Source organism: Artemia franciscana, chromosome 3 (assembly GCF_032884065.1).
Source record: "Artemia franciscana chromosome 3, ASM3288406v1, whole genome shotgun sequence".
Classification (NCBI taxonomy): Eukaryota; Metazoa; Arthropoda; class Branchiopoda; order Anostraca; family Artemiidae; genus Artemia; species Artemia franciscana.
In genome coordinates, this window is record NC_088865.1 from 44,172,838 (window position 1) to 44,199,876 (window position 27,039).

Below are 27,039 nucleotides of genomic sequence, written 5' to 3' on the forward strand. Positions count from 1 at the left end.
CCTAAGATCTATTTTGAATACACATCGGACTGAGAGAATAAGAAATGATGAGATTTATACCATGAGAAATCATACCCCCATTCTTGATGCCATTAGAAAGTGACAATGAATGTATTGGGGGCATATGGTGCGAATGGGTGATGGAAGGCTACCTCATGACATATGGTGTTGGATACCCCCTGGCTTCCGCAAGTCAGGGAGACCCAAAATGACCGTTGGCTGGATGTTAGAGAAGGAGGCGAAGCCGGCGAGGTCTTCGATGGAGGAGCTTTCGTCGAGGACTCAGGACAGGTAGTCGTGGCTAACCATTGTTGCTGCCTTATGCGCCCTCAGGCGTGGGAGGACCTAAGTCTAAGTCTAAAGTAAGTGATGCATGGATTACAAAAATTATCATAATTGTTAGCGAAAGAGGGTAATACATCTATCCAACGTTTTGTGTTGTTATGAGTAAAATATTTCCACAATCTCTCTTTGATTGTTCTATTAAACTGTTCAACAATTGTACTATTCAATTCACTTTCAGATGAGAACCAATGAGTTTCATGACTCTTGAAAAATACTTGAACGTTTTTCATAACCAATTCTTTACCTTAATCCGTTTGTAATTTTGTTGCTTTTCTATTTTTAAATAAATCTATAAAAGTATTTATAATTTCCTTACCGGTTTTATTCTCTAAAGGAATACACCAAGTATATTTACTAAAACAATCGAAGACTGCAAGAATATAATTAATTTTTTTTTTTTTTACTTTATAAAATTCACCAAATGTGCTTGCCGCTGGCCATCGAAACTATGAATGTAAATGCGTGTTCTTTTAAATGTATGATAGGTTGGATGGTGAAAAGAATAATTATTTTGATTTTGCAACACTTCCCTGATTTTAGTTTTTAATACTGTAAAACGACATTCTTTTTAATTTTCTATGTAAATCATCAACCCCTGAAAAATTGAATAATTGAGTTCTAAAAGTTTGTTTTCTATGCTACTCTTGCCTGTACAAATACCTTTTCCATTTATCCAGGGTTTTTGCTCATTGCTTTCTTTTTTCTAAAACGATTTTTCTTTAATCCCAACATGTAAAAATACCTTTAATCATTGACAATTCCTTTTTTTTAAACTGCCTGAGTTAAAGATCAGGTTTGCAGTAGCCTTTTTACATCCTACACAATAAATTTCCATTCATTACAGATTTAGATTAAGAAACTAATTTAAATTATTAAACACATTAATAAACACTAAAAGATTTTTACGTTCTCGAGAAAGTCTTAAGAGTAGTAAATAGCAAGCAATAGAATTCCTCAGCTTTGACTGTTTTTTTTTTAGAATTAGGACTTGTGTAATAAAATCAGCTCTTTATAAATGACTGATATTGCAGCAGAAGTGATTAAAAGTTGTTTACGACGAAAATCCAAATTCCTAAAGATAAAAATCGGTTTCTACATTATACAATCAGTGAATTGCGGTCATTTGCCAAACACCATAATTTAGAGATAATTGGCAATAAACTTAAAATATTCAATACCATCAATGATCATCCTAATAATAGAATATCTATTTTCGACCACTACATTCGGTTTCAAGAGAATTATGCAAAAGAACATTAACATGTTTTAGGAGGTTATTCTTGAAAATTAAAACTTTAAATCAATGTATTTGATTTTTTTGTCCTCATATTCTAGAACTGTATCCTTGCTCTCCCTATCGCTCTCTGAGATTCTAAGATTTCTATGATTCTAAAATATTTCTTAGAATTTAAAGCAATGTCACATAAGTATCAAGAATTTCAACAGGTTTATGTGAAAGGATATTAAAATGTTTTAGGAGGTTTACTGTTGAAATTCAAAGCTTTAAATCAAAGTAATTTATTTCTGTTGTCATATTCTAGAAATGTTTTGTGGATCTATTTCTGATATTCTAAGATTTCATTAGTTCTAGAATCTTTTTTAGCATTAAAAGTAATGTCAAATCATTATCAAGAGTTTCAAAAAGTTTATTTGAAAGGAAGTTAACATGTTTAAGGAGGGTTATTGTTGAAAATCAAAGCTTTGAATCAAAGTATTTTTCCTTTTGTCCCCAAATCCTAGAACTGTTTCCTGGCTCTCTTTCTGAGATTCTAAGATTTATATGATTCCAGAAGCTTTTCTAGCTATAAAAGCAAAGTCAAAAACTATGAGGAGTTTCAAAAAGTTTATTTGAAAGGACGTTAACACGTTTGAGGAGGGGTACTGTTGAAGATCAAAGATTTAAATCAAAGTATTTTATTTCTTTTGTCCTCATATTTTAGAACTGTTTCCATACTCTCTTTCCAAGACTGTAAGATTTATCAGATTCTAGAATCTTTTCTAGCATTAAATCAATGTCAAATTATTATCTTGAGTTTCAAGAAGCTTACATGAAAGGTTAGGATTTTTTTTTTTTTTTAAAAAAAGGTTAGGTTAGGTTAGGTCTTATCTAGATCTTATCTTATCTTGTTAGATCTTATCTAACATTAAAAGCAATGTCAAATAAGTATTCAGAGTTTCAAGAAACGATGAGAAAGGACGTTAACATATTTAAGGCGGATTACTGTTGAGATTCGAAGCCTGAATTCAGAGTATTTTATTTCTTTTGTCCTTATGTTCTAGAACTCTTTCCTGACTCTATTTCTGATATTCTAAGATTTTTATGATTCTAGAATCTTTCCTAGCATTAAAAGCAATGTCAAACAAGTATCAAGAGTGTCAAGAAGTTTATGTGAAGGGATGTTCACAGGTTTTAGGAGGGTAACTGTTAAACATCAAAGCTTTAAATCAAACTATCTTATTTCTTTTGTCCTCATATTCTAGAATTGTTTTCTGGCTCCCTTTTTGAGATTATAAGAACTTTATGATTCCAGAATCTTTCCTAGTATTAAAAACAATTTCACATAAATGTCTAGAGCTACAAAAAGTTTATTTGAAAGGACGTTAAAATGTCTTAGGAGGTCTATTGATGAAAATAAAAGCTTTGAATCAAAGTATTTTATTTATTTTGTCCTGATATTCAAGAACTGTTTCCTGACTCTTTCTGACATTCTAAAATTTCTATGACTCAAGAATCTTTCCTAGCATTCAAAAAAATGTCAAACAAGTATCAATCAAAAATTACAAGAAGTTTATATGAAAGGAAATTAACATGTTTTAAGAGGGTTACGGTTGAAAATCAAAGCTTTAAATCAAAGCACTTTATTTCTTTTGTTCTTATATTTTAGGACTGATTCCTGGCTCTCTTTCTGAGATTCTAATATTTAAATTATTCTAGAACCTTTCCTAGCATTAAAAGTAATGCCAAATAAGTATCAAGAGTTTCAAGCAGTTTATCTGAAGGGACATTAAAATGTTTTAGGAGAGTTATTGTTGAAAATCAAAGCTTTAAATCCAAGTATTTTGATTCTCTCGTCCTCATATTCTAGAGCTTTTCCTGGCTCGCTTTCTGAGATTCTAAGACTGTTATGATTCTAGAATTTTCCCTAGCATTCAAAGCAGTTCAAATAAGTATTCATATAAGAATCTTATATGAAAAGATGCTAAAATGTTCTAGCAGGGTAACTGTTAAAAGATTCCTAGAAATTATGATCTCAGTCCAAATAAATCCTTTTTCAATTTTTTAGGCCATAAAGAGTAGTGAAGGCCCTTTGGATTCCGCAAGAAATATGGGGGTATACTATTTGAGCTACTAGTCCCTCAAGATGTTATTACGTGCACCTGGGTCTTAAGTAATACTATTATGCACATTTAACGGTATAATTCATCTTATTATTACATAATAGGAAATTGCTTAGTTATGCAAATGATTTCTCTGATTGTTTAAAAACCTACGAGGGGCAGAAAAAGGCCTCAGGCCCCTCGGCAAATCATCATTTTATTTCTTTTCACGTAATAACAGTTTGTCTACTTATGGAAATGATTTCTTAGAATGTTTCAATCCTAGGTGGGCCAGGAAGAACCTTCAGGCCACCCGCTAAATCATTTTTTCTTTGTTTGTTATGTAATGGGACTTGTTAGAGTCCGTTAGTCAAGATGCAAACGTACCCGTTACTAAATAGTTTTTTCGATTGTTCAAAAAACCTGAAAGGGCCATAAAAAACGTTCAGGTCCCTCCTTCAGGGTAACCTTCAGGACCCCGGACCTTAGCAACCAATTCCAACGGAGCCCTAGCAAACAATTCCAACGGAGGGCCCAGACAGTCCACTTCATCGGGGCACTAGAAGCCATTGGGATGCTAGCATCTGTTAAGAATGGTACCCCTAATATTTATTTCAAGCTGGGTCCTAACACCCAATTCAAACGGGTGCAGAGCATTTGATTCAACCGAGGTCCTGGTACCTGACTTCAATGGGTTCCCTAGCAAACCCATATTCCAACGGGCCCTAGCATTCAATATCATCTGACCCCGAGCATCCAATTCCTATGAAGAGCCACTTGTCAACTGAGGGGCCTCCTTTGTAACTGAGGATGGGGCACAAATGCAATGTCATGTAAAACTATAGTACACCTGTATTTTACGTAATAGGATATTTTTCACTTTTGTTAAGGATGATCATTCTCGTGTGACTTGTTTTTCTTCAGGGGCCCTGTGGGGAACCTCCACTTGCAACTGTGGAGAGTAAACGCATGGGGTTTTACGTAATGATGATGCAGACGTAGGTTTTACGTAATACATTAAGACTTCTTTTCTTTAGGATTTCATTTTCTTTCGAGGCATTTTTTCTTTCATGTTTTTTTTTGGCGAGGCATTTTCTGGAAATTGGTTAAATTTGACGTTCACCCGCTTGTTAAGTATTGCTCTAGAGGGTATTATGAGATAATATTGAGGGATCTTAGCATATTTTCATTAATAGAGCCTTTTACTCTATTGGAGCCTAAATGCGCTATCAGAGGTGAAAAAAAAACAAGAGTATCGTTATGCCTAGAATACGGTACACCTTAATATACGATTAAAGTCAATCTTTTCCTATACACTAAACAGAATTTCATTGTTATATTTGAGGCAATCTTGAACGAGCACACGTATGCATGTAGGCTAAAAGATGCTTAAATGGCATTAGTGAAATATATTGAAGTTTCATCTTGGAACCAAAAATCCAAAGAATGAAGGTTTTTATTGTACATACAAGTTTTATCGATAAAAACAAATTTACAAGCTATATTGAAACACTTTATTCTTTGGACACTGAAAGGGATATTATACAGTTCGGATGGAGATATTTTCAATCAAAAAGTCATTCAATCGAGGGTCAGCAACATAAACTCTGAGAAATTTGCCATAAAGTATATTGCCAACATTAAAAATATTATACTGTGAGCAAACCAATGCTCTCAACCAATAATTCCAGATCTATTGAGAGGAGAGGGTGAGTGATTAGAGGTAAATTCAAGGGGGCACAAGACAGGCAATAAAATTCTATATTTTGTTCATTTTTTGTATTTTTCTGGCCACTCCCGGCCTTTGAAATTCAATGGCAGACACACGGCACCGTTTAGCAAGTATCATCCCCAACATGGCATTTTCGGAAATTGTCCAACAAAATGTCCGTTTACACTAGAATCGATAGTTTAAACTTAACGAAAAATCCCAAATAGTGTTTCTTCTCATAACTCCTGGCAATTGAGCCAAGTTTATCACAATATATCAGCCCGATAGAACCCTCTATTGCACATTATTTCACCGAAGTGTTTTTTCTATCCTTTTCGCACAAAAATAATCTTATAAACTAAAAATGACCATTGTTTGCATATGAGGGGTGGAAACTTGTAATTTTGAAGGTAGATTGCGATGTTCAATGGCAAGTCCCAGTCCGTGACACTCATTAGATGTCACAGGGCACCTTCTGGCAATTATTATCATGTATTCAGCATTTATCTGCAAAATATATGTTTACACTAGAATAGATCGTTTTAACTTGATGAATATTCCCCAATAGCGTTTTTCTGGTGAGTCCTGGCAATTAAAGTCAGCATGGCACGATGTACTAGCCCGATGACACCCTTTGGTGCACATTATCACATTTTTGGGTTTTTTACCCTTTTCCAAGTAAAAAAACCTTATAAACTAAAAAAGACCAGTGTTTTTTGAACGGCGGAAACATTTGATGGTTAGACCACGATGTTCCATGACAATTCCCAGCCTTTGACACTCAATGGCTCACAAACGGCACCCTCTGGCAAGCATTATTATAATATGGCATTTTTTGGGCATTTTCGGGCAAAAGTATCCATTTACACTAGAACTGATCGTTCAGACTTAATGAAAAACCTCCAATAGCGGTTCTTCTGACGACTCCTGACAATTTAGGGCAGTTCGGCACAAATAAGCCGGATGACACCCTTTAGCATATATTATCACACATAAGGGTTTTTCAACCTTTCTCCCATATCAAAAATTATGAACTAAAATGACCATTGTTTTATTTGAACAGAGAAAACTTGTCATTTCGTTGTTAAATTGCGATGTTCCATGGCAATTTATAGCCTGTGATACTCAAGGGCTGATAATAGACACCCTCCAGCAATCATTATCACGCATACGGCATTTTTAGTTCCTTTTTCTGCAAAAAATCAATCGTTTTAACCTAATGAAAATCCCCAATAGTATTTTTTTGGAGGACTCCTGGCAATTAAGGTCAGAATGGCACAATGTACCAGCGCAGATGACACCCTCTTGTGCAAACTACCATGCCTAAGGGGTTTTTCAACCTTTTCCCCACAAAATAACTATATAATCTAAAAATTATCATTATTTTTACTTGAACAGGGGAAACTTACCACTTCATTGTTAGACATGGATGTTTCATGGCATTCAACGGCACCGTGGCAATATATGGCTGGTTTGTGGCATCCCTGAGATAAATATTATCGTACCTAAGGTATTTTTCAGATATTTTCATGACCTCAATTCGTAAAAATCAATTGATCTCAATCGATAAGGTATTTTTCGGCATGAAAACTTTCTTGCTGACCTTAATTGCCAGGATTCACCAGAAAAATAGCTATTGGGAGTTTTCATTAAGTTTAAAAGATCGATTCTAGTAAAAATGGATGCTTTTGCAGGAGAATTCCCAAAAACGTCATATGAGTGATAATTCTTGCCAGGAAGTGCCATTTGTAAGCCATTGAGTGTCACGGACAGGGAATTGCCATGGAACATCGCAATCTAACGATAAAATGGCTAACTTCTGCTATTCAAATAAAAAATACTCAATTTTTGTTCATAAATTTATTTTTTTGCGGAAAAGGTTACAAAACCCTTAGGTGCGATAATATGCGCCAGACAGTATCATCGGGCTGGTCCATTGTGCCATGCTGGCCTTAATTACCAGGAGTTATCACAAGAAATGCTATTGGGAATTTTTCATTACGTTTAAACGATCAATTCTAGTGTAAACGGACATTTTTTCAGGAAACTGCCCGAAAATACCATATGTGAGACAATGCTCTCCAGAAGGCGCAATGTATCAGCCATTGATTGTCACATACCGGGAACTGCCAGAAAATGCAAACAAACAATGAACAAAACGTAGAATTATATTCCATTTCCTGTGTTCCCTTGAATTTACCTCTAAGCAATCACCCTATCCTCTAAAAGAATCTAGATCTATTGGATGGAAGTAATGGTTTTAATACAGTATTCTACTTTTGAGGTTGCGGATATACTTATGGCAAATTTCTCAGCATTTATGTTGATAATCATCTATTGAACGTTTTTCTAGTTGAAAATATCTCCCTCATACCTATAATATATTGATTTCAACGTCCTAAGAATAAAGTGTTTTAATAATTCTTGTAGATTTATTTTTATAAATAAAACTTGGATATACAAAAGAAGCCTTCATTCTTTCAATTTCTTGCTCCCAGATTATACTTCAATATACATCACCAACAAAAATTAAGCATCTTGTAGCCTTTGTACACAGGTATGCTTGTTCAATATTGCCTATAATATAAGTGTAAAATTATGTGTAGCAAAGAGGAAAAGATAGAATTTTGATCGTGTATGAAGGTTTACCGTATTCTAGCCACTATAGTGCTCTTGCTTTTATTTAACCTATGATAGCACGTTCAAGTTCCAATAGAGTAAAAGATTATATTACTAAAAAATCTGCTAAGAATAACCCCCAATATTATGTGATAACACTCTCGAAACATTACTGAACAAACAGGTGCACGTCAGATACAGCCAATTTCCAGTAATCGATCTTCTCTCCCGCATTTCAAATATTACAGAAATAGGAAAAACGAGATCCGTCGATTTTTTTCAAAACCTTTCCATTAGAAAGTATTTCCTGACTCAAAATATTTGGAAAGCTTTCTTGGTCCGGCTATCTAGTGCTCCTTTCCCTTGAGTGGAATGTCTTTCTATTAATAAAGTTGACAAAAATCTTTATAATATAAAAGGTTCCCAGAGGAAAATATCTTCAAGAAAATTTCTCGACAAAAAAGCCTTGAATAAAAAACCTTTGAATAAAAAGCCTTGAATAGAATACCTCGCATTTGCCCTCCTAAGTTACAAGCAGGGGCTCCCAACGGGCCAACTGAAGAAACAGGTCACCCAAGAATGCGTCATCCTTAACGTAAGTAAGCAATCTCCTATTACGTAACATACAGGTGTACTATAGTATTAATTGACATCCCACGTGTACCCCGGCCTCAGTTACAATTGGGGATTTCCCACAGGCCCTTGAGATCAAGCATGTCACATGAGATTTCGTCATTTTCAGTTCCAAGTCATGCAAGATTGCTTCATCCTGCAAAAAAATTGAGGGACCTCCACTTGACTAGTGGGCCCCTATTGGAATTGAATCTTTGGGGTCTGGTGAAATTTGATGCTAGGGCCTTGGTTGAATTGAATGCTAGGGGCCTGTTGTAATTTACTGCTAGGTTCCATGTTGCATTGGTTGCTAGGGCATCTAATGGAATTGATTGCTAGGACCACGGTGAAATTGAATGCTAGGGGCCTGTTGTAAATTTGCTGCTAGAGTCCATGTTGGATTGGTTGCTATGGCATCTAATGGAATTGATTGCTAGGGCCCCGGTTGAATTGAATGCTAGGACCCTGGTTGAAATGAATGCTTGGACCCTGGTTGAATTGAATACTAGGGATCCATTGGAATGGACAGCTGCGGCATCCGTTGGGATTAGATGCTAGGGTTCTGGTTGAATTGAATGCTAGGGTTTCGATAGAGTCGGTTACTAGGACCCCGGTAAAATTGGCTCCAAAACTTGCAGGTTTTTTGAATAATGAAAGAAACTATTACTTAACACGCATGTTTGCATCTTGACTAATAGACTCTATCAAGTCCCAATACATAACAACCCAAGAAAACCTAATTGGGCGTGGGGCCCTGAAGGTTTTTCCCGGCCTTCGTAGGTTTTTTATTCATTCAAATAAATCCTTTATATAAGTAAACCAATCCCCTTTACTTAACAGCCAAAGAAATCATCATTCGACGGGGGCCCCTGGCGGTGTTTCCTGCCCATTGGAGGTTTTTAAAAAATCAGAGAAATCACACACATAAGTAAAAAATACCTTAACAGTTAACAATCAAATCAACTATACCGTTACAGGTACGCTACAGTATTGTATAAGTCACAGGTGTACCTAATAACATCTTGAGGGACTAGTAGCTCCAGTAGTATACCCCTTATCTGTGTTATGGAATCCAGTGGGCCGTCAGTACTTATTGGTTTGCTACTATTGCCCTTAAAAAAAAACAACAAATAAACCCGCCACTCTTATCGTCCTTCCCGGAACAAATAAAAACTTTTAATTTTGTTGTTTTAATAGTGAAACATCTATAGTAGGGCTCTCTAATATTATATATCTAAGAAAAAAGGTATACTTGTATATTAGAATAACCGTTTCATTGCTATCAGTCCCATATCTAAAAAACGACTATAGGGGGCAAGTAGCCTGGGAAACAGAGAGATTGGTACTAAAACACACTAACGTTTTTTAACAAAACAAATATTTTTGAAATCCAATCCCCCCTATAATAAAACACCCATAAAAGTTTCAACGTCTTGGCAGTTATCTAAATAGTTTTTCTTTTGACAATGTATCAGCTGAAGAAGACAAGAGAAACGAAAAAACGTTTAACATTAGACTAGACGAGAGAAACAAGAAAACATTTAACATTAGACAAGACGAGACACGGGAAAATTTTCAACATTAGACAAGACGAGAGAAAGGAGGAAACGTTTAATATTAGACAAGATGAAAGAAACGAGAAAACGTTTTAACATTAGACAAGACGAGAGAAACGAGAAAACATTCATCTTTAGACAAGACGAAAGAAACGAGAAGACGTTTATAATTAGACAAGACAAGCGAAACGAGGAAACGTTTAACATTAGACTAGACGAGGGAAACGAGAACGTTTAACATTAAATTTTGGCATCGCATCATCTTTATTGTCATTCTTATTCGAGTAATTTTGTTACTGTTCATCCAGATTATCAAGAATTTGGCACCCGTTCCTTGATATCTCGATAGTTTCGCACGAGATCGATTTGAATAATGTCATAACATTAAATTTAGGCTCGTTAGGTATAAATATATTTTGTTCCAAAGCAAAATCATTGGTCGAGGAGTGACAGTACATCAAAGTTAAGATGTGCGATAGGTACTTGTTGGGCTGCAGCTTGTAATTGCCCAGGGAAGGGCCTTTACGCGCGTGCACCTTGAAGTCCTAAATTTCATTAGATGTTTTGATACCCTTTGTTTATATTATAATGCTTTTTTATTATTTTCCTCCCCATTCCCCCTTAATGCTTGAGGAGCAATCAGACATAAACAATAAAACTCTAATATGATAATATTTCGGCGGAAGGAGGGGAAGCCGTTGAAACAGGAAAAGCAGGTGATGGCTATAGAACACAAAAAAAAAAAAAACAACAACAATAATAAATCGCCAGGTTAGGCGAATTTGGAAGAAATCCAGAGTCTATCAAGTTTTCGGCCCTACCTGGTTACAAAACCAAATGTTTTACACCTAGATAAGATCAATTTTTAGTTAATGAGTAGCATTGTGTATTAATTAAATATACTCCCATTGCTAATGAAGTATATTTTAAATCTTGTCCAATTTATATTTGAATATATTGAATGGTATAGCTCTGGGTGTCGTTTAATGGAGCTATTTGAAGAAACATTAGTTCCATAGGAGAAAATTCAATGTTTATTGCAAGAAAAGATCTTTTTTCGTTAATTAAAAGAAAACTTTAAGCAAAACCCCAATGTTTGTTTGAAGAACTTTAGGAATTGTACTTTTGGTTACTACTGTAAGCCCAATTACAAGGAAAAGGCTACTCATTCTCGCTAAGCTGGAGAAGGATGAATCTGTCAGCTAGAGAGGAAACTTATCATCTTCTGTCGTAGACTAATTTTGTATTTAAATTTTAGGGAGCACTGATGTTTTTAGGTTGGGTACAACCCAGTCTCACCCCTCCCCAGCTGCTTTTACATTAATCGCAATAATTCTAAGGAGAACTTAGTAGCTCATCTTGATTTTTTCCTCTATTTAAGAGCTCTTATCACTTTGAAATAATACACCCACGTGGTAAACCTGTAAAGTGTCTCTATACATCAGTTTTAGGTGAACCATACACTTTCAAGCTTTTCCAGGTTGGAAGAGAATCAATATGAAAGTTATGAACATCTTACTAACTTCTTGGAGTAAATCCTGTCACATAAAATGGACAACGTTGATATGCAGTCACGCCTGCAGGTGTACTATTCCAGCAAGCCCAACCATCAAAAGTTCCGCGACAGTAGACAATATCTGGAAAGTTATTGATGAGTTTAAAAGTGAGTCTGAAGGAGTACAAAAAAAGACAATTTATCTTTAAACATTTGTCTTGTTACAAATTTTGGGTAAAATGAAATATGAAAAAGACAAAATTATAGGGTAAAAAGAAATAATTTCATTAAGATTCTTCCAGGTTAAAATTGGTAAGCTGATAGAGCTTGGTAGCTATTAAACAAAAAAAAGTTTTTTTAAATGAAAGTAAGGAGCGACATTAAAGCTTAAAACGAACAGAAATTACTCCGTATATGGAAGGGGCTTTCCCTCCTCAACGCCCCGCTCTTTGCGCATAAGTTTGACACTTTCTCTTAACTGTACTTTTTAAAACAGTAAAAAAAAACTTTAGCGTGAAGAGCGGGGCGTTTTTGACTTTGGGAAAATAATTAGCGTGGGAGGGGGCCTAGGTGCCCTCCAATTTTTTCGGTCACTTAAAAAGGGCACTAGAACTTTTCATTTCCGTTAGAATGAGCCCTCTCGCAACGTTCTAGGACAACTGGGTCGATAAGATCACCCCTGGGAAAAAGAAAAAAGAAAAAAAAACAAAAAAAACAAACAAATAAACACGCATCCGTGATCTGCCTTCTGGCAAAAAATACAAAATTCCACATTTTTGTAGATAGGAGCTTGAAACTTCTACAGTATGGCGGGGAGGGTATAATTCACATATATATATATATATATATATATATATATATATATATAATATATATATATATATATATATATATATATATATATATATATATATATATATAATAACTATGTCTTTGTTATTATATATATATAATAACACGTATATATAACAACGTATATATATATATATATATATATATACATATATATATATATATATATATATATATATATATATATATATATATATATATATATATATATATATGAAGAAAATTCACATATATATATATATATATATATATATATATATATATATATATATATATATATGTGAAGAAAATTCACATATATATATATATATATATATATATATATATATATATATATATATATATATATATATATATATATATATATATATATATATATATATATATATATATATATATATATATATATATATATATATATATATATATATATATATATATATATATATTCACAGGTGGGACACAGGGATACAACTACAGGGCTTTAGTTTGACTCTTTCTCTCAGTTCTACTGTATTAAACAGTAAACAAATTTAGCGTAAAGAGCGGGGAGTTGAGAAGGGAGCAGCACCTTTCATACAAGGAGTAATTTTCTATTCGTTTTAAGTTTTAATGTCGCTCCTTACTTTCAGTTAAAAAAACTAGTTTTTTTTATTTAATTTCTGAACGTTTTTGAATTAATGCATGTTTAAATTTGGCTCTCCGCACATAAATTATTAAAATGAAATTTGCATATTAATTTTTTTTGGCTAAACGGCTTTCTCTTAGTTTGATCAGATGATTTTGAGAAAAAACGGGTGCGGGAGGAGGCCCAGTTGCCCTCCAATTTTTTGGTTACTTGAAAAGTCAACTAGAACTTTTAATTTTTAACGAACGTTTTTATTAGTACAAAATATACGTAGCTTAAGAATTAACTTAGGCAACGAAATTTTATATTCTTATATTTTTATTATGTATATGAGGGGGTTTGTCCCCTTGTTTATACCTCACTCTTTACACTAAAGCTTAAATTTTGTCCCAACTCTATAAGAATGACCCCTGAATCAGGAAGGCCGTAAAATAAACAGTTGAAATTACTAAAAATACTTCAGCGTAAAGAGCGAGGTATTTAGGAGGAGATGAATCCCTCATATGCGCAATAATCTCTGTTCATTTTAAGTTTTAATGCTGCTCCTTACTTTCAGTTGAAAAAACTTTTTCATATTTATTTTTCCATTGTTTTTTTTTATAATAATGCTAGAAAACCCTGTGCCCCCTTCATTTAATTTCTCTTCCCCTATGACATATTTCTCCAAAGAAAGATCCTCCCACATATCCCCCTCTCCTCAACCCCCCCTCCAAAAAAAAATAATCCCCCTGAAAAACGTCTGTATACTTCCCAATAACCATTACTGTATGTAAACACTGGTCAAAGTTTGCAACTTGCAGCCCCTCCCTCGTGGACTGTTGGGGAGAAGTCATCCCAAAGACATAGTTATTATGGTTTTCGACTATATTGAACAAAATGGCTATCTCAAAATTTTGATCCGTTGACTTTGGGAAAAAATGAGCGTGGAAGGGGGCCTAGGTGCCCTCCAATTTTTTGGTCACTTAAAAAGTGCACTAGAACTTTTCATTTCCATTATAATGAGCCCCTTTTGCGACATTCTAGGACCACTTGGTCGATGCGATGACCCCTGGGGCAAAAAAAAAAAAAAAAAAAAAAAAAAAAAAACGCGCCCCTGATCGGTCTTCTGGCAAAAAAGTTCCACATTTTTGTAGATAGGAGATTGAAACTTTTACAGTAGCGTTCTCATACGTTGAATGCGATGATATGATTTTCGTTAAGATTCTATGACTTTTAGGGGGTGTTTCCCCCTATTTTCCGAAAATAAGGCAAATTTTCTCGGGCTCGTAACTTTTGATATCGAAGATCAAATTTGATGAAACTTATATATTCAAAATCAGCATAAAAATCTAATTCTTTTGATGTATCTTTTAGCATCAAAATTCCGTTTTTTAGAGCTTCTTTTACTTTTGAGCAGGGTCGCTCCTTACTACAGTTCGTTACCACGAACTGTTTGATTCTATCCGAAAGTTCAATAAGCCTGCTTGTTCAAATAATATTAATAGATCTGTTTGCGATAATGAACTTTAAGTAAGGAGCGACTCAGTCCAATAGAAACAAAACTTAAAACATAATTTTGATAAGAGATTTGATCCATCAAACGATTTTGGCTTTTTAAGCTGATTCCATATATATATAGTTCATTAAGTTTAATGTTACCCATCAAAAGTTACGCGTCTTAAAAATAGGTCTAACTCTCGAAAAAGGGGGAGGCATCCACTAATAATAAAAGATTATAGTTGAAAATTGCACCATAAGATTTAAAGTATCAGAGAACCCTACTGTAGAGTTTTCGAGCTCTCATCTTTAAAAATGTGGAATTTTGCATCTTTTGTCAGATGAAACATCGCGGAAGCATAATTTTTTTTCATTTCTTTGTTCTTCCCAGGGGTAATCATATCGCACCAATAGTCCGAGAAGATTGGGAGAGGATTTACTTGAACGAAAATTAGAAGTTCTAGTGCCCTTTCTATGTAAAAAAATATAAAAAGGGCAACTAGCCCCTCTCTCGCAAACTTTTTCCCCTAAGTCGTCTGATAAAACCTTTTAGATAACCATTTTGCTCAGTATAGTTGAAATGTCCAATAACTATGTCTTTCGAGATGACATGACCCCAAGAGCCCCCGGAAGATGTATCACACGTTATGAAATCTGCCCATTGTTTACACACATTATTTTCTATTTGGGAATATACCGACATTTTTCGGGAGGATCTTCAGGGAGGAATCCTGGATCTTCTACAAGGAAAATTTCCCATTGGCCTGGAAGTTTCTGGGGGTTAGATTTCCAGAAAAATTTTACACGGAGGGAATTTTCTAGAATTACTATAGGAAATTCGTTTTATTTATGTTACTTTCCTGTTGGCGACTCCATTTTACGTGTTAAGATGCTCTGGGAGAATTTTCCGGTAGAAACTTTCAGCAGAATTAGAATTGTAAGCAAAAATTGTCTGGGGGAGGGAGGAAATTCTTAGCGAGGATGGAATTGTTTGAGGGCAATTTCCCGGGAGAAGAATTTTACGAGAGGAACCAAACTATGAAGTAGTTTTTGTAAATTGAATTTCTACGGAGGGGGAGGGAGGATTTCCTTAGATTATCTCATGACCGATCAGAAATTAGATGAAAAAAGGTTTTTTCTACTGACAATAAGGAACAACGTTGAAACTTAAAAGGTATAGAAATTATTCTGTATATGAGGAGGAACGCTTCCTCTGCAGTATCGCACTCCTTACGCTAAAGTTCGTCCTTTTTTCCCAATCCATTAAGAACTATTCCTGAAACACACGGACCTTGTAATAAGAATCAGAACCTTTTTTATAAGTACTAAAAACTTTAGCGTGAATAGACGAATATAGAGGAAGGGTATCCCCCCCTAATATAAGGAATATTTTCTCTTCATTTTAAGATTCAATATTGCTCTTTACCTTCAGTAGAAAAACTTTTTTTTTGCAATGAATGTTTGGAAAATACGATAATAAATACAGAAAAATATGTTATAGATTCCTTTGATACTAATCTTAAAAGACCGAAATTGGATTAAGATTTAAATTGGGAGAAAAAAGTAATTTGATGAAGATATCTTTTGACTTAAATTCATAATTTGATTTGATTTCGCAACTCAAGGAAATCCAAGAAAAACTTTTACTTTCTATCATGGTCCTATTTGAAGAAATTTGGTTTATGCTAAGTCTCTTAACATATGGAATAACTTTACATACAAAATCCATCAGCCTTCTTTTTCAGGTAATACTAGCTTACTACAAAACGTGTCATAAGTCTTTAATAGAAACATTTGATGTTGGGTTCTTGGTATAGGGAAACAATATAATGAAATATATAGTAAATGTCTTAGTAATTGTGAATAGCTTTTAATATTTACAGAAAAACTGCACTGGCTGCACTGGAGATGGACATTAGAATTCAGTATTTTACTTCTGCTGCAATCAACAGAATCACAATTAACGTGCATTTTGACTGTTTAAAGATTATTTTACCAATTCCTAGTGAAGAGATGGAGCCTGCACTCTACGCATAACTTAAGCCAAAAAGCATTACTTATCAAGATATACACTTGGTTATGTGTCCTTCGAGGATAAATTATATTTAATTTAAGATAATAATTTATAGATAAATTATATATATATATATATATATATATATATATATATATATATATATATATATATATGTATATATATATATATATATATATATATGTATATATATATATATAAATATATATATATATATATATCTATATCTATATATACTAGCTGTTGGGGTGGCGCATCGCGCCACCCCAACACCTAGTTGGTGGGGCGCTTCGTGCCCCCCCAAGCCCCCCCGCGCGCGTAAGTCGTTACGCGCCATATTAGTTATGCGCCATTGTAGTTGTGTCCCTGTGTCCCACCTGTGAATATAGATAGATTTATATATGTGTTTCAAACTACGCAAAAATTGCGAATAAACAACATTCTTGGCTTTCCCATTGTCTGTGCATATGCAAAGCCGTATGTACTAATAATGACGTCATATACAAACGCTCTTTTTACAAACAAACAAACATGCATCCACATAACTCGTTTTTATATAGATAGATAGATAGATAGATACAATACAAATTAACTGCGTAAAACTTGCGAATAAACAACATTCTTCGCTGTCCAACTGTCGCTGCATATAAATACATTCTCAGGTTTACCGACCCTCGAACATGCAACGTACAATTGTCCATGGGAAAAACAATCAGGATTAAGATCTATACCACATTTTTCTAATGATTGACCTTGAGCTTTGTTAATGGTGATTGCAAATACTAATCGAATTGGGAATTGCAATCTTTTAAATTGAAAAAGCAGATCCGTTGGAATCATGGGAATGCGAGGAATAAGAACAGCCTCACCCTCATAAGGCCCTGTCAAGATTGTGGCCTCTATTAGGTTTTCCATTGTTTTTTTTACGGCAAGTCGCGTGCCATTGCAAAGCTTTGGTGGGTTGATATTTCTTAAAAGTATTATTGGTACGCCTATTTTTAGTTGTAGCACGTGTGGTGGAAACCCTGAAGGATCTATGGAATTTAAAAATTCAGATGGATAATTAACCGCTTCATTTGGTTCCAAAACTGTGTCGACTGACTTGTAAAGGACTGCCTGGTCTCGAATCTTGTTCAAAACAGTATTGTTGATTTCGTGGACGTCTATATTTTTGGGTGCGAGAATCGCTCTTTCACTTGGCCATTTATTATTTTTATAATTTTTTAGAATATTCGGAAATACTTTTTCAATCAATTCATTTTTGGACGTCACTAAATTACAGAAATCAGCAGGTAGTTGTATACGTCCTGAGATTGAGTCTACTGTTTGACCAGAGTCATCGTTTTGCAATCGGACACGCACATTTGTAGTTAATTTTAATATTTTTACGTGTGCCTATAAATTAGAATTTTTTAGGCAAGCATTCATTTCGTCTGCAGGAGTTAAACTACGTAAAATTTGCGAATATACAACATTCTTGGCTTTCCCATTGTCTCTGCATATACAAAACCGTATGTACTAATAATGACATCATATGCAAACGCTCTTTTTACAAACAAACAAACATGCATACATACAACTCGTTTTTATATAGATAGATAGATAGATAGATAGATAAAATACAAATTAACTGCGTAAAACTTGCGAATATACAACATTCTTCGCTGTCCAATTGTCGCTGCATATAAATAGATTGTCAGGTTTACCGACCTTCGAACATGCAACTTACAATTTTCAATGGGAAAAACAATCAGTATTAAGATCTATACCACATTTTTCTAATGATTGACCTTGAGCTTTGTTAATGGTGATTGCAAATGCTAATCGAATTGGGAATTGCAATCTTTTAAATTGAAAAGGCAGATCCGCTGGAATCTTGGGAATGCGAGGAATAAGAACAGCCTCACCCTCAAAAGGCCCTGTCAAGATTGTGGCCTCTATTAGGTTTTCCATTGTTTTTTTTACGGCAAGTCGAGTGCCATAGCAAAGCTTTGGTGGGTTTATATTTCTTAAAAGTATTATTGGTAGGCCTATTTTTAGTTGTAGCACGTGTGGTGGAAACCCTGAGAATAATATCTTGAGGTAAAAACTGATCACCGACCATAACGATGGCCACTTCGTCGATAGTTGGAGCATTGTATCTACGCACATGTTGGCCAGGAGGCGTTTTGTCAGCGGAAATAACAATTTTATGCGTATAAGTAGGCATCAAATCGATGGCTGTTTTGAACAGACGCACTAAATTATTATTTTCGTGGAAAAGATGTTGTAATTGGGAAACGATTGTCCTTTCAATGTTGGGAGAAATTTCGCAACGTGCATTCAATTCAGAATTTCTATCACTGATGAAGTACAATTGTAAAAATTTATGATTCTCGCCTGAGAATGGTAGAAGAGACCCTGCTCTATGATAAATTTGCCCTTTTACTTTGAAAGTAGACATAAATTGATCTGGATTTTCAATTTGGGCTCCAAACGACGTCATTTGGAAACATGAGTTGTATTTTCTGATTCATTTATATTCCTTATGTCTTGGTGTCCCGGTCGTCATTTATATCCCCCTGTTTTATATCCCGCTTATTTTTCAGTTTTTTCCTTTTTTTAGTTTTTTTTTACTTTTTTAGTTCTTTTAGTTTTTACCTTTTTTAGTTTTTTTTCAGTTTTTTAGATGAAATTTTTTTTGGTTTTTCACCTTTTTTTCTTTTTAGTTTTTTATTAGTTTTTACCTTTTTTTTAGCTTTTTATCTTTTTTATTTTTTTTTATTTTTTATTTTTAATTTTATTAGTATTCTTTTTCTCTTCTATTTTTCATTTTTCCTTTTTTTTAGTTTTTTTTTAGTTTTTAGTTTTTTAAGTTTTTTCCTTTTTTTAGTTTCTTTAGTTTTTTTAGTTTTTCGGCTTTTTTATTTTTTTATTAGTTTTTAGTTTTTTTTGTAGTTTTTGCCTTTTTTTAGTTTTTTCAGTTTTTTCTTTAGTTTTTAGTTTTTTACCTTTTTTAGCCTAACCAGGATTTGAACCTGGGACCTTCATTCTCCGTTCTGACACCCTTTCTCACCGAGTGACTACTCCAGCATGTTCATTTTGGTGTTTTAAATGGTATATTATTAACCAAATTAATGTGTTTTACAATATACTAAGCATCGTCATAACAAAAATGACGGCAACTAATTTCATGACGTCAGCCGAAACATGACGTCACCTGATCCACAGATCCACAGACCCACAGACAGACAGACAACTTATTTTTATATAGATATATATATATATATATATATATATATATATATATATATATATATATATATATATATATATATATATATATATATATATATATATATATATATATATATATATATATATATATATATATATATATATATATATATATATACTAGCTGTTGGGGTGGCGCTTCGTGCCAACCCAGCACCTAGTTGGAGGGGGCACTTCGCGCCCCTCCCCCAAGCCCACCCGCGCGCGTAAGTCGTTACGCGCCATATTAGTTACGCGCCATTGTAGTTGTGTCCCTGTGTACCACGTATGAATATAGATAGATATATATATGTGTTTTGAACTACGTAAAACTTGCGAATATACAACATTCTTTGCTTTCCTATTGTCTGTGCATCTACAAAGCCTTGTGTACTTATAATGACGTCATATGCAAACGCTCTTTTTAAAAACAAACAAACAAGCATACACACAACTCGTTTTATATAGATAGATAGATAGATGGATACAATACAAATTAAGTGCGTAAAACTTGCGAACATACAACATTCTTCGCTGTCCAATTGTCGCTGCACATAAATAGATTGTCAGGTTTACCGACCCTCGAACATGCAAAGTACAATTGCCCATGGGAAAACAATCAGTATTAAGATCTATACCACATTTTTCTAATGATTGACCTTGAGCTTTGTTGATGGTGATTGCAAATGCTAATCGAATAGGGAATTGCAATCTTTTAAATTGAAAAGCCAGATCCGTTGGAATCATGGGAATGCGAGGAATAAGAGCAGCCTCACCTTCAAAAGGCCCTGTCAAGATTGTGGCCTCTATTACGTTTTCCATTGTTTTTTTACGGAGAGTCGCGTGCCATTGCAAAGCTTTGGTGGGTTGATATTTCTTAACAGTATTATTGGTACGCCTATTTTTAGTTGTAGCACGTGTGGTAAACCCTGAAAGATCCACGGAATTTAAAAATTCAGATGGACAATTAACCGCCTCATTTGCTTCCAAAACTGTGTCGACTGACTTGTAAAGGACTGCCTGGTCTCGAATCTTGGTTAAAACAATATTGTTGATTTCGTAGACGTCTATATTTTTGGGTGCAAGAATCGCTCTTTCACTTAGCCATTTACTATTTTTATAATTGATTAGAATATTCGGAAATACCTTTTCAATCAATTCATTTTTGGACGTCACTAAATTACAGAATTCAGAAGGTAGTTGCATAGGTACTGAAATTGAGTCTACTGGGAGCTTTCCGTTTCCAATTGCCAGCAATTGATCTGAAAATGTTTGACCAGAGTCATCGTTTTGCAATCGGACACGCATATTTGTAGTTAATTTTAATGTTTTTACGTTTGCCCATAAATTAGAATTTTTCAGGCAAGCATTCATTTCGTCTGCAGGGGTTGATCTAGGTATTATATAATGTTTGCCTGAAATCTCCCGCAATGCCAGATTCAGTTTTATCACAAACGTTTTACCAGTACCTCCTGGCGCATCCAAAAAGAAAATTTCTCCAACGTTGTTATCGACACAATGCATTATCGTATCATAAATGTCTTTTTGTTCCGACGTTAACTTGGAAATGTTATTTTTTACATACGACAATAGATCATTTGTACTGTAACTTTGTTCATGATCCAATTCTACCCATGTCGAAACAGCAGCGGTACGATTAGGTGAAGGCATTCCCAAATTCTGAAGAGGTTTGTTTGCCATACATACGCACAAATCTTCTATAATAACTAAAGTATAGTTATAAATTTCTGATGTAAAATCAAAAGTCATATCTGACGTCTCTAACCGTTTTCGATGGAGTATATCTTCGGACATTTTCAATTTATATTTTCCCCATAACTCTGTAGGAGCTGAAGGAGAGCAAGTTGTTAGAATGATTCCAAACAATGCACGAATTTGACTTGGAGTTGACGTTTCGCACGCGTCATTGATGCAGTTATCCCAGTGTTGGTCATTCTCCAATAAATTCAGAGCTTGGCATGCACTACGGTAAGTGTCATGTATAGTACCGTCTACAGTTCTTAAATGCTCAAAGGACGTCAGACCGGGTACATTCACCAAAAGCAGGCGTAGTTAGAAGCATTCATGTTGATTGGGGTGAACGGTGTAGAGTCTTCCTATCGCGGTATCTTTGAAGATGGTAGGTTGGCCGTCGACTGACTTACCCTGTTTTGGACGTTCAAATACTTTATTTTTAGTATTCCATGTGTAATACGAAGGCACTTCAGTATACAGCAGTTTTTTTGCAAAAGAATCATTTTTGCATAGCGAAAAGAAAGCAGTTAACTTTGTATCCGGTGGATTCAGGGCTCTTTGTTGCACGTTGGGTTTCGAAAAATAAACACGTTGACCATTCTGTAAATGTACCGCTAAGTGAACAACAGCTGGACTACGTTCAAGTATCGGAAATGAAAGAATTCGCCAAACAGCTTCATTACTGCTTATGTATCTTCCAGCCTGATATTGTACGATTTCGTCATATCTTTGATTTCGGACTGCAAGCCAAAAACTGCCATGTCACTGCCTTTGTTGACGTATTTACATATGTATTTGATTGGCTTTACGGAGTTACAGCATTCAACGTTTATGTGTGCATTAAACGTTTTTGATAATAATGGGGAATATGGAACAACCGACTGGTTATCTACTTCGATGGTGGTACTGTTACGCATCTTTATTATTGCTGTTTTACCGCCATCTTCAGTAGATCTTCTTCTGTATTGTGGGTAACCATCATTGCCAGTAATTGTGTTGGGTACTAAAAGTCGAGGATATTGCTTTGTGCACCTTCCTATGGCCATGCATGGTGAATTTTCCTTCAATCTTCCATGCATCATATTTTTTACAACAGTATCATATAACCCCTTATCGACATTTTCATCAGGTATTTCAGCGGAAATCACATCATCAATTTCGTTAGAAGTAATTTTATAATGTAGCCAGATTAGTACATGTGCGTGTGGCAATCCTCGTTTTTGCCATTCCACTGAGTACATCTTGCATTGCACTGACCCAGGTTGCTCTTGTGATTCCTCGGCACGCTTTCTTTTGGTGATTTCTCTTTGAGACGCAAGCCTAATTTCACGCTGTTGTTGTGATTCCTCGGCACGCTTTCTTTTCTTACTTTCTCTATCAGCCGCAAGCCTGTTTTCTTGCTGTTCTTGTGATTCCTCGGCAAGCCTTCTTTTTTCACTTTCTCTTTTAGCAGCAAGTCTGGTTTCGCGTTGCTCTGGTAGTTCCTCGGCACGCTTTCTGTTCTTACTTTCTCTATCAGCCGCAAGCCTGTTTTCTTGCTGTTCTTGTGATTCCTTTGAGCAGCTTCCTCGGCTGTTGCCAATTTAGGATCTTCCGTCATTTTACAGTTAAACATTTTTCCGTGAACGAATGTCTTAAATACCTTTAATGACGTCATCGTCATAACAAACATGACGACAACTAACTTCATGACGACATGACATGATGACATGATGTCACTCGACAGACACACAGACAACTTATTTTTATATATATAGATAGATAGATACGTCAGTTGACAAACATGATGTCAGTCGACACACAAACATGACGTCAGTAGACAGACACACAGACAAACAACTTATTTATATATATATATATATATATATATATATATATATATATATATATATATATATATATATATATATATATATATATATATATATATATATACATATATGATTCAAATTGTATAGTTATAAATGTACATCCTCATTATTTCATTGGTTGAAGGTTTATTGCATGCATTAAATCTACTGTAGATGACCTCTGAGGCTCTCGGGAAATTCTCCCTGCGATCATTTCAATTACGTGTTTTTTTTCTCCCTATCTACCTCTTCCTTTCGTTCTCTGGCTATTCTTTCAGCTTTCTCCTTTTTCTTTGGCTATTCTATCTCTCCCTCTCTCTCTTTCTTCTCTATTAACTTTTGTCATATATGCATGACTACTTTTTCGTTACCCCCTACTGGACATTAAGCTCCTACTGCTCCTGCTACTCGGTCTACTTTAATTCTTTCTGTCATTACATCCCCTTAATTTATTTTCTGAGTCTGCTCGTTCTCTATTTGTATTATATCTTACACGCAATTCCCTTTCATTTTGCATAGCATCTGAGAGTTGAATTGGTTTTGTTTTCCTCGTATTTTTAAATAATAATTTTTGTTTGTGTATTACCACCGCTGTTTGTATTTCATGTTCCTTCGTAACAACAGGTGTGCTCCTTCCCGATTGTACTATGTGTACTCCCATTTCTGTTTCTTTATCTGGGTCTCTCTTATCTGAGAATACTTCCATTTGAGTCTGCAGTATATTCTTTTTTCCCTCTACGGTTTGTACTGAAGATCTTCGGTTCGTATGGTTCGTACTGAAGATCTAATAGAACGATCTTCAGTACGAACCGTAGAGGGAAAAAAGAATATACATTGTAAAAAATATACATTGTAAAAAAACAATGGAAAACGTAATTATTTATGCGTGGAGAGCCAAGATAAAAAAAATGCATTAATTAAAAAACGTCCAGAAAATAAACAAAAAAACAAGTTTTCTTAAATGAAAGTAAGGAGCGACATTAAAACTTAAAACGAACGAAAACTACTCAGTATATGAAAGGGGCTTTTCCTCCTCAACGCCCCGCTCTTTACGCTAAAGTTTTTTACTGTTTTAAAATGTAGAGTTAAGAGAAAGAGTCGAACTTTAGGGTAATTAGCGAGGTGTTGAGGAGGAAAAGCCCCTTTCCTATACGGAGTAATTTTTTTCGTTTGAAGTTTTAATGTCGCTCCTTACTTTCATTTAAAAAAACTTGTTTTTTTTGTTTATTTTTTTTAGAAATGGCTTGAAACCATGCCATGCAACGTAATGACAAATGTTGTATTTCATATTATTTATTATTATTTAATTATTATATGGAATTTCATTAGCTTTTTCTTGTCTTTTTGGGAAGCACCATCTAAAATCTTTCACTTTTTACAATTATTAATTTAGTTTTCTTTTGTAGTGTTTAGAAGTACACTCTCGCAAGCAATGTTTTTTGTGCGCCGCCGAATTTTTTTACTGCCTTTAATTTTCACTAGTTGGTTAATTATGAAACCGAAAAAAATGTTAAAGAAAAAAAAACAAAAAAAAAACACTAACATCGATTGGTGCCAATTCTCAGAAATCAAGAAGAGAGGCAAGGATTTTCTTTAATTTTTTATCAATGAAGATATAAAAATAAATTATTCTTCAAAATCAAATGGGGAGGACAATATTTTTCAACTTGGACGCACAAAATTAACATTTAAAAAATCTATGATGGTAATAAACCCCCCCCCCCTTGACTGGCAGACCTTCATGTACTGTACAACTATATATCCTTTGCTGTTACGGTAGGAATGACCAAACTACCATTGTTACTAACCAGACCATCCAAAATGTGTTTTATGAAATAAGTATGATATCTGAGTTACATTTTACATTTTAAAAATATAGGATGGGGATACCCCCCCCCCCCTTGACTTGCAAACCTGCATGTACTGTACACCTATATATCCTTTGCTGTTACAGTAGGAATGACTAAACTACCATTGTTACTAACCAGACCATCCAAAATATGTTTTATGAAGTAAGTATGATATCTGAGTTACATTTTACATTTTAAAAATATAGGATGGAGATAACCCCCCCCCTTGACTTGCAAACCTGCATGTACTGTACACCTATATATCCTTTGCTGTTACAGTAGGAATGACTAAACTACCATTGTTACTAACCAGACCATCCAAAATATGTTTTATGAAGTAAGTATGATATCTGAGTTACATTTTACATTTTAAAAATATAGGATGGGGATACCCCCCCTTGACTTGCAAACCTGCATGTACTGTACACCTATATATCCTTTGCTGTTACAGTAGGAATGACTAAACTACCATTGTTACTAACCAGACCATCCAAAATATGTTTTATGAGGCAAGTATGATATCTGAGTTATATTTTACATTTTAAAAATATAGGATGGGGATGCCCCCCCCCCCCTTGACTTGCAAACCTGCATGTACTTTACACCTATATATCCTTTGCTGTTACAGTAGGAATGACTAAACTACGATTGTTACTAACCAGACCATCCAAAATATGTTTTATGAAGTAAGTATGATATCTGAGTTACATTTTACATTTTAAAAATATAGGATGGGGATACACCCCCCCCCCTTGACTTGCAAACCTGCATGTACTGTACACCTATATATCCTTTGCTGTTACAGTAGGAATGACTAAACTACCATTGTTACTAACGAGACCATCCAAAATATGTTTTATGAAGTAAGTATGATATTTTTAAAAATATAGGATGGGGATACCCCCCCCCTTGACTTGCAAACCTGCATGTACTGTACACCTATATATCCTTTGCTGTTACAGTAGGAATGACTAAACTACCATTGTTGCTAACGAGACCATCCAAAATATGTTTTATATAACAACTATGATATCTGAGTTGTGTCACACTATTTTAAATAATTTAGGTTTAGGATCAGCCAGGAATGATTACGAAAATCTAAATATGCCATGTCTACTGGGGTACAGGATTTTTACAGGACTCTTTTGGTACATAAATATTTATATTTGTATCAAGATTTGTATTTTGTTCTTATTTTTTTATTTCAAGATTTTCTCTCCATTCCTATGATAGACGTGGAAATCTCAAACTTGGTGTGCCTGCATTAGATTTGACTCGTTCCACATTTTCCAAAACTTCTATGGTTATAAACTATAAAGTGCTGTTGATAATGATTATAAGAATTTATGTGATACGTGAATATTCACAACTATTATAAATACACATTTTACATTTGTTACATGGCATTTGTTTGCCATTCGAGTGCCATTTTGTTTGTTTATTTCTTAGGAGGTAATCATAGCAGTTACATTGTATTTTGTGTTTTGTTTTATATTTTGAACCGACACTAAATTTTCCTGTTCTTTTTCTATTTGTTTTCATTCTGTGTTTTATGTAACGTATATAAGTTACATAGCTTTTTTAAGTTGAGTCCAGGGCTCTTCAGAGAACCATTAGTTTTCATTGCCCAGAGCAAGTTCTATTTTTTTCTGTTATGTCAGTTTGTAAAGTAAAATTCAATGTA

At 34.4% G+C, this 27,039-nt stretch overlaps 1 protein-coding gene and 1 long non-coding RNA gene across 3 annotated transcripts in view; one reads left to right on the forward strand and one right to left on the reverse strand.

Moving 5' to 3' along the window:
* The window catches only part of LOC136025303 (calcitonin gene-related peptide type 1 receptor-like), a 264,444-nt gene that overhangs the window by 189,296 nt on the left and 48,109 nt on the right, over positions 1-27,039 (reverse strand). For both annotated transcript variants that reach the window (XM_065701203.1, XM_065701204.1), the window contains exon 3: positions 11,685-11,798. In XM_065701203.1, coding sequence (XP_065557275.1) covers positions 11,685-11,798 — 114 coding nt within the window. The remainder of the gene's footprint in view (positions 1-11,684; positions 11,799-27,039) is intronic.
* Positions 180-27,025, forward strand: LOC136025304 (uncharacterized). The gene is made up of 3 exons (XR_010617054.1): positions 180-362; positions 11,642-11,824; positions 26,565-27,025. It is a non-coding gene; the product is annotated as an uncharacterized LOC136025304 (long non-coding RNA).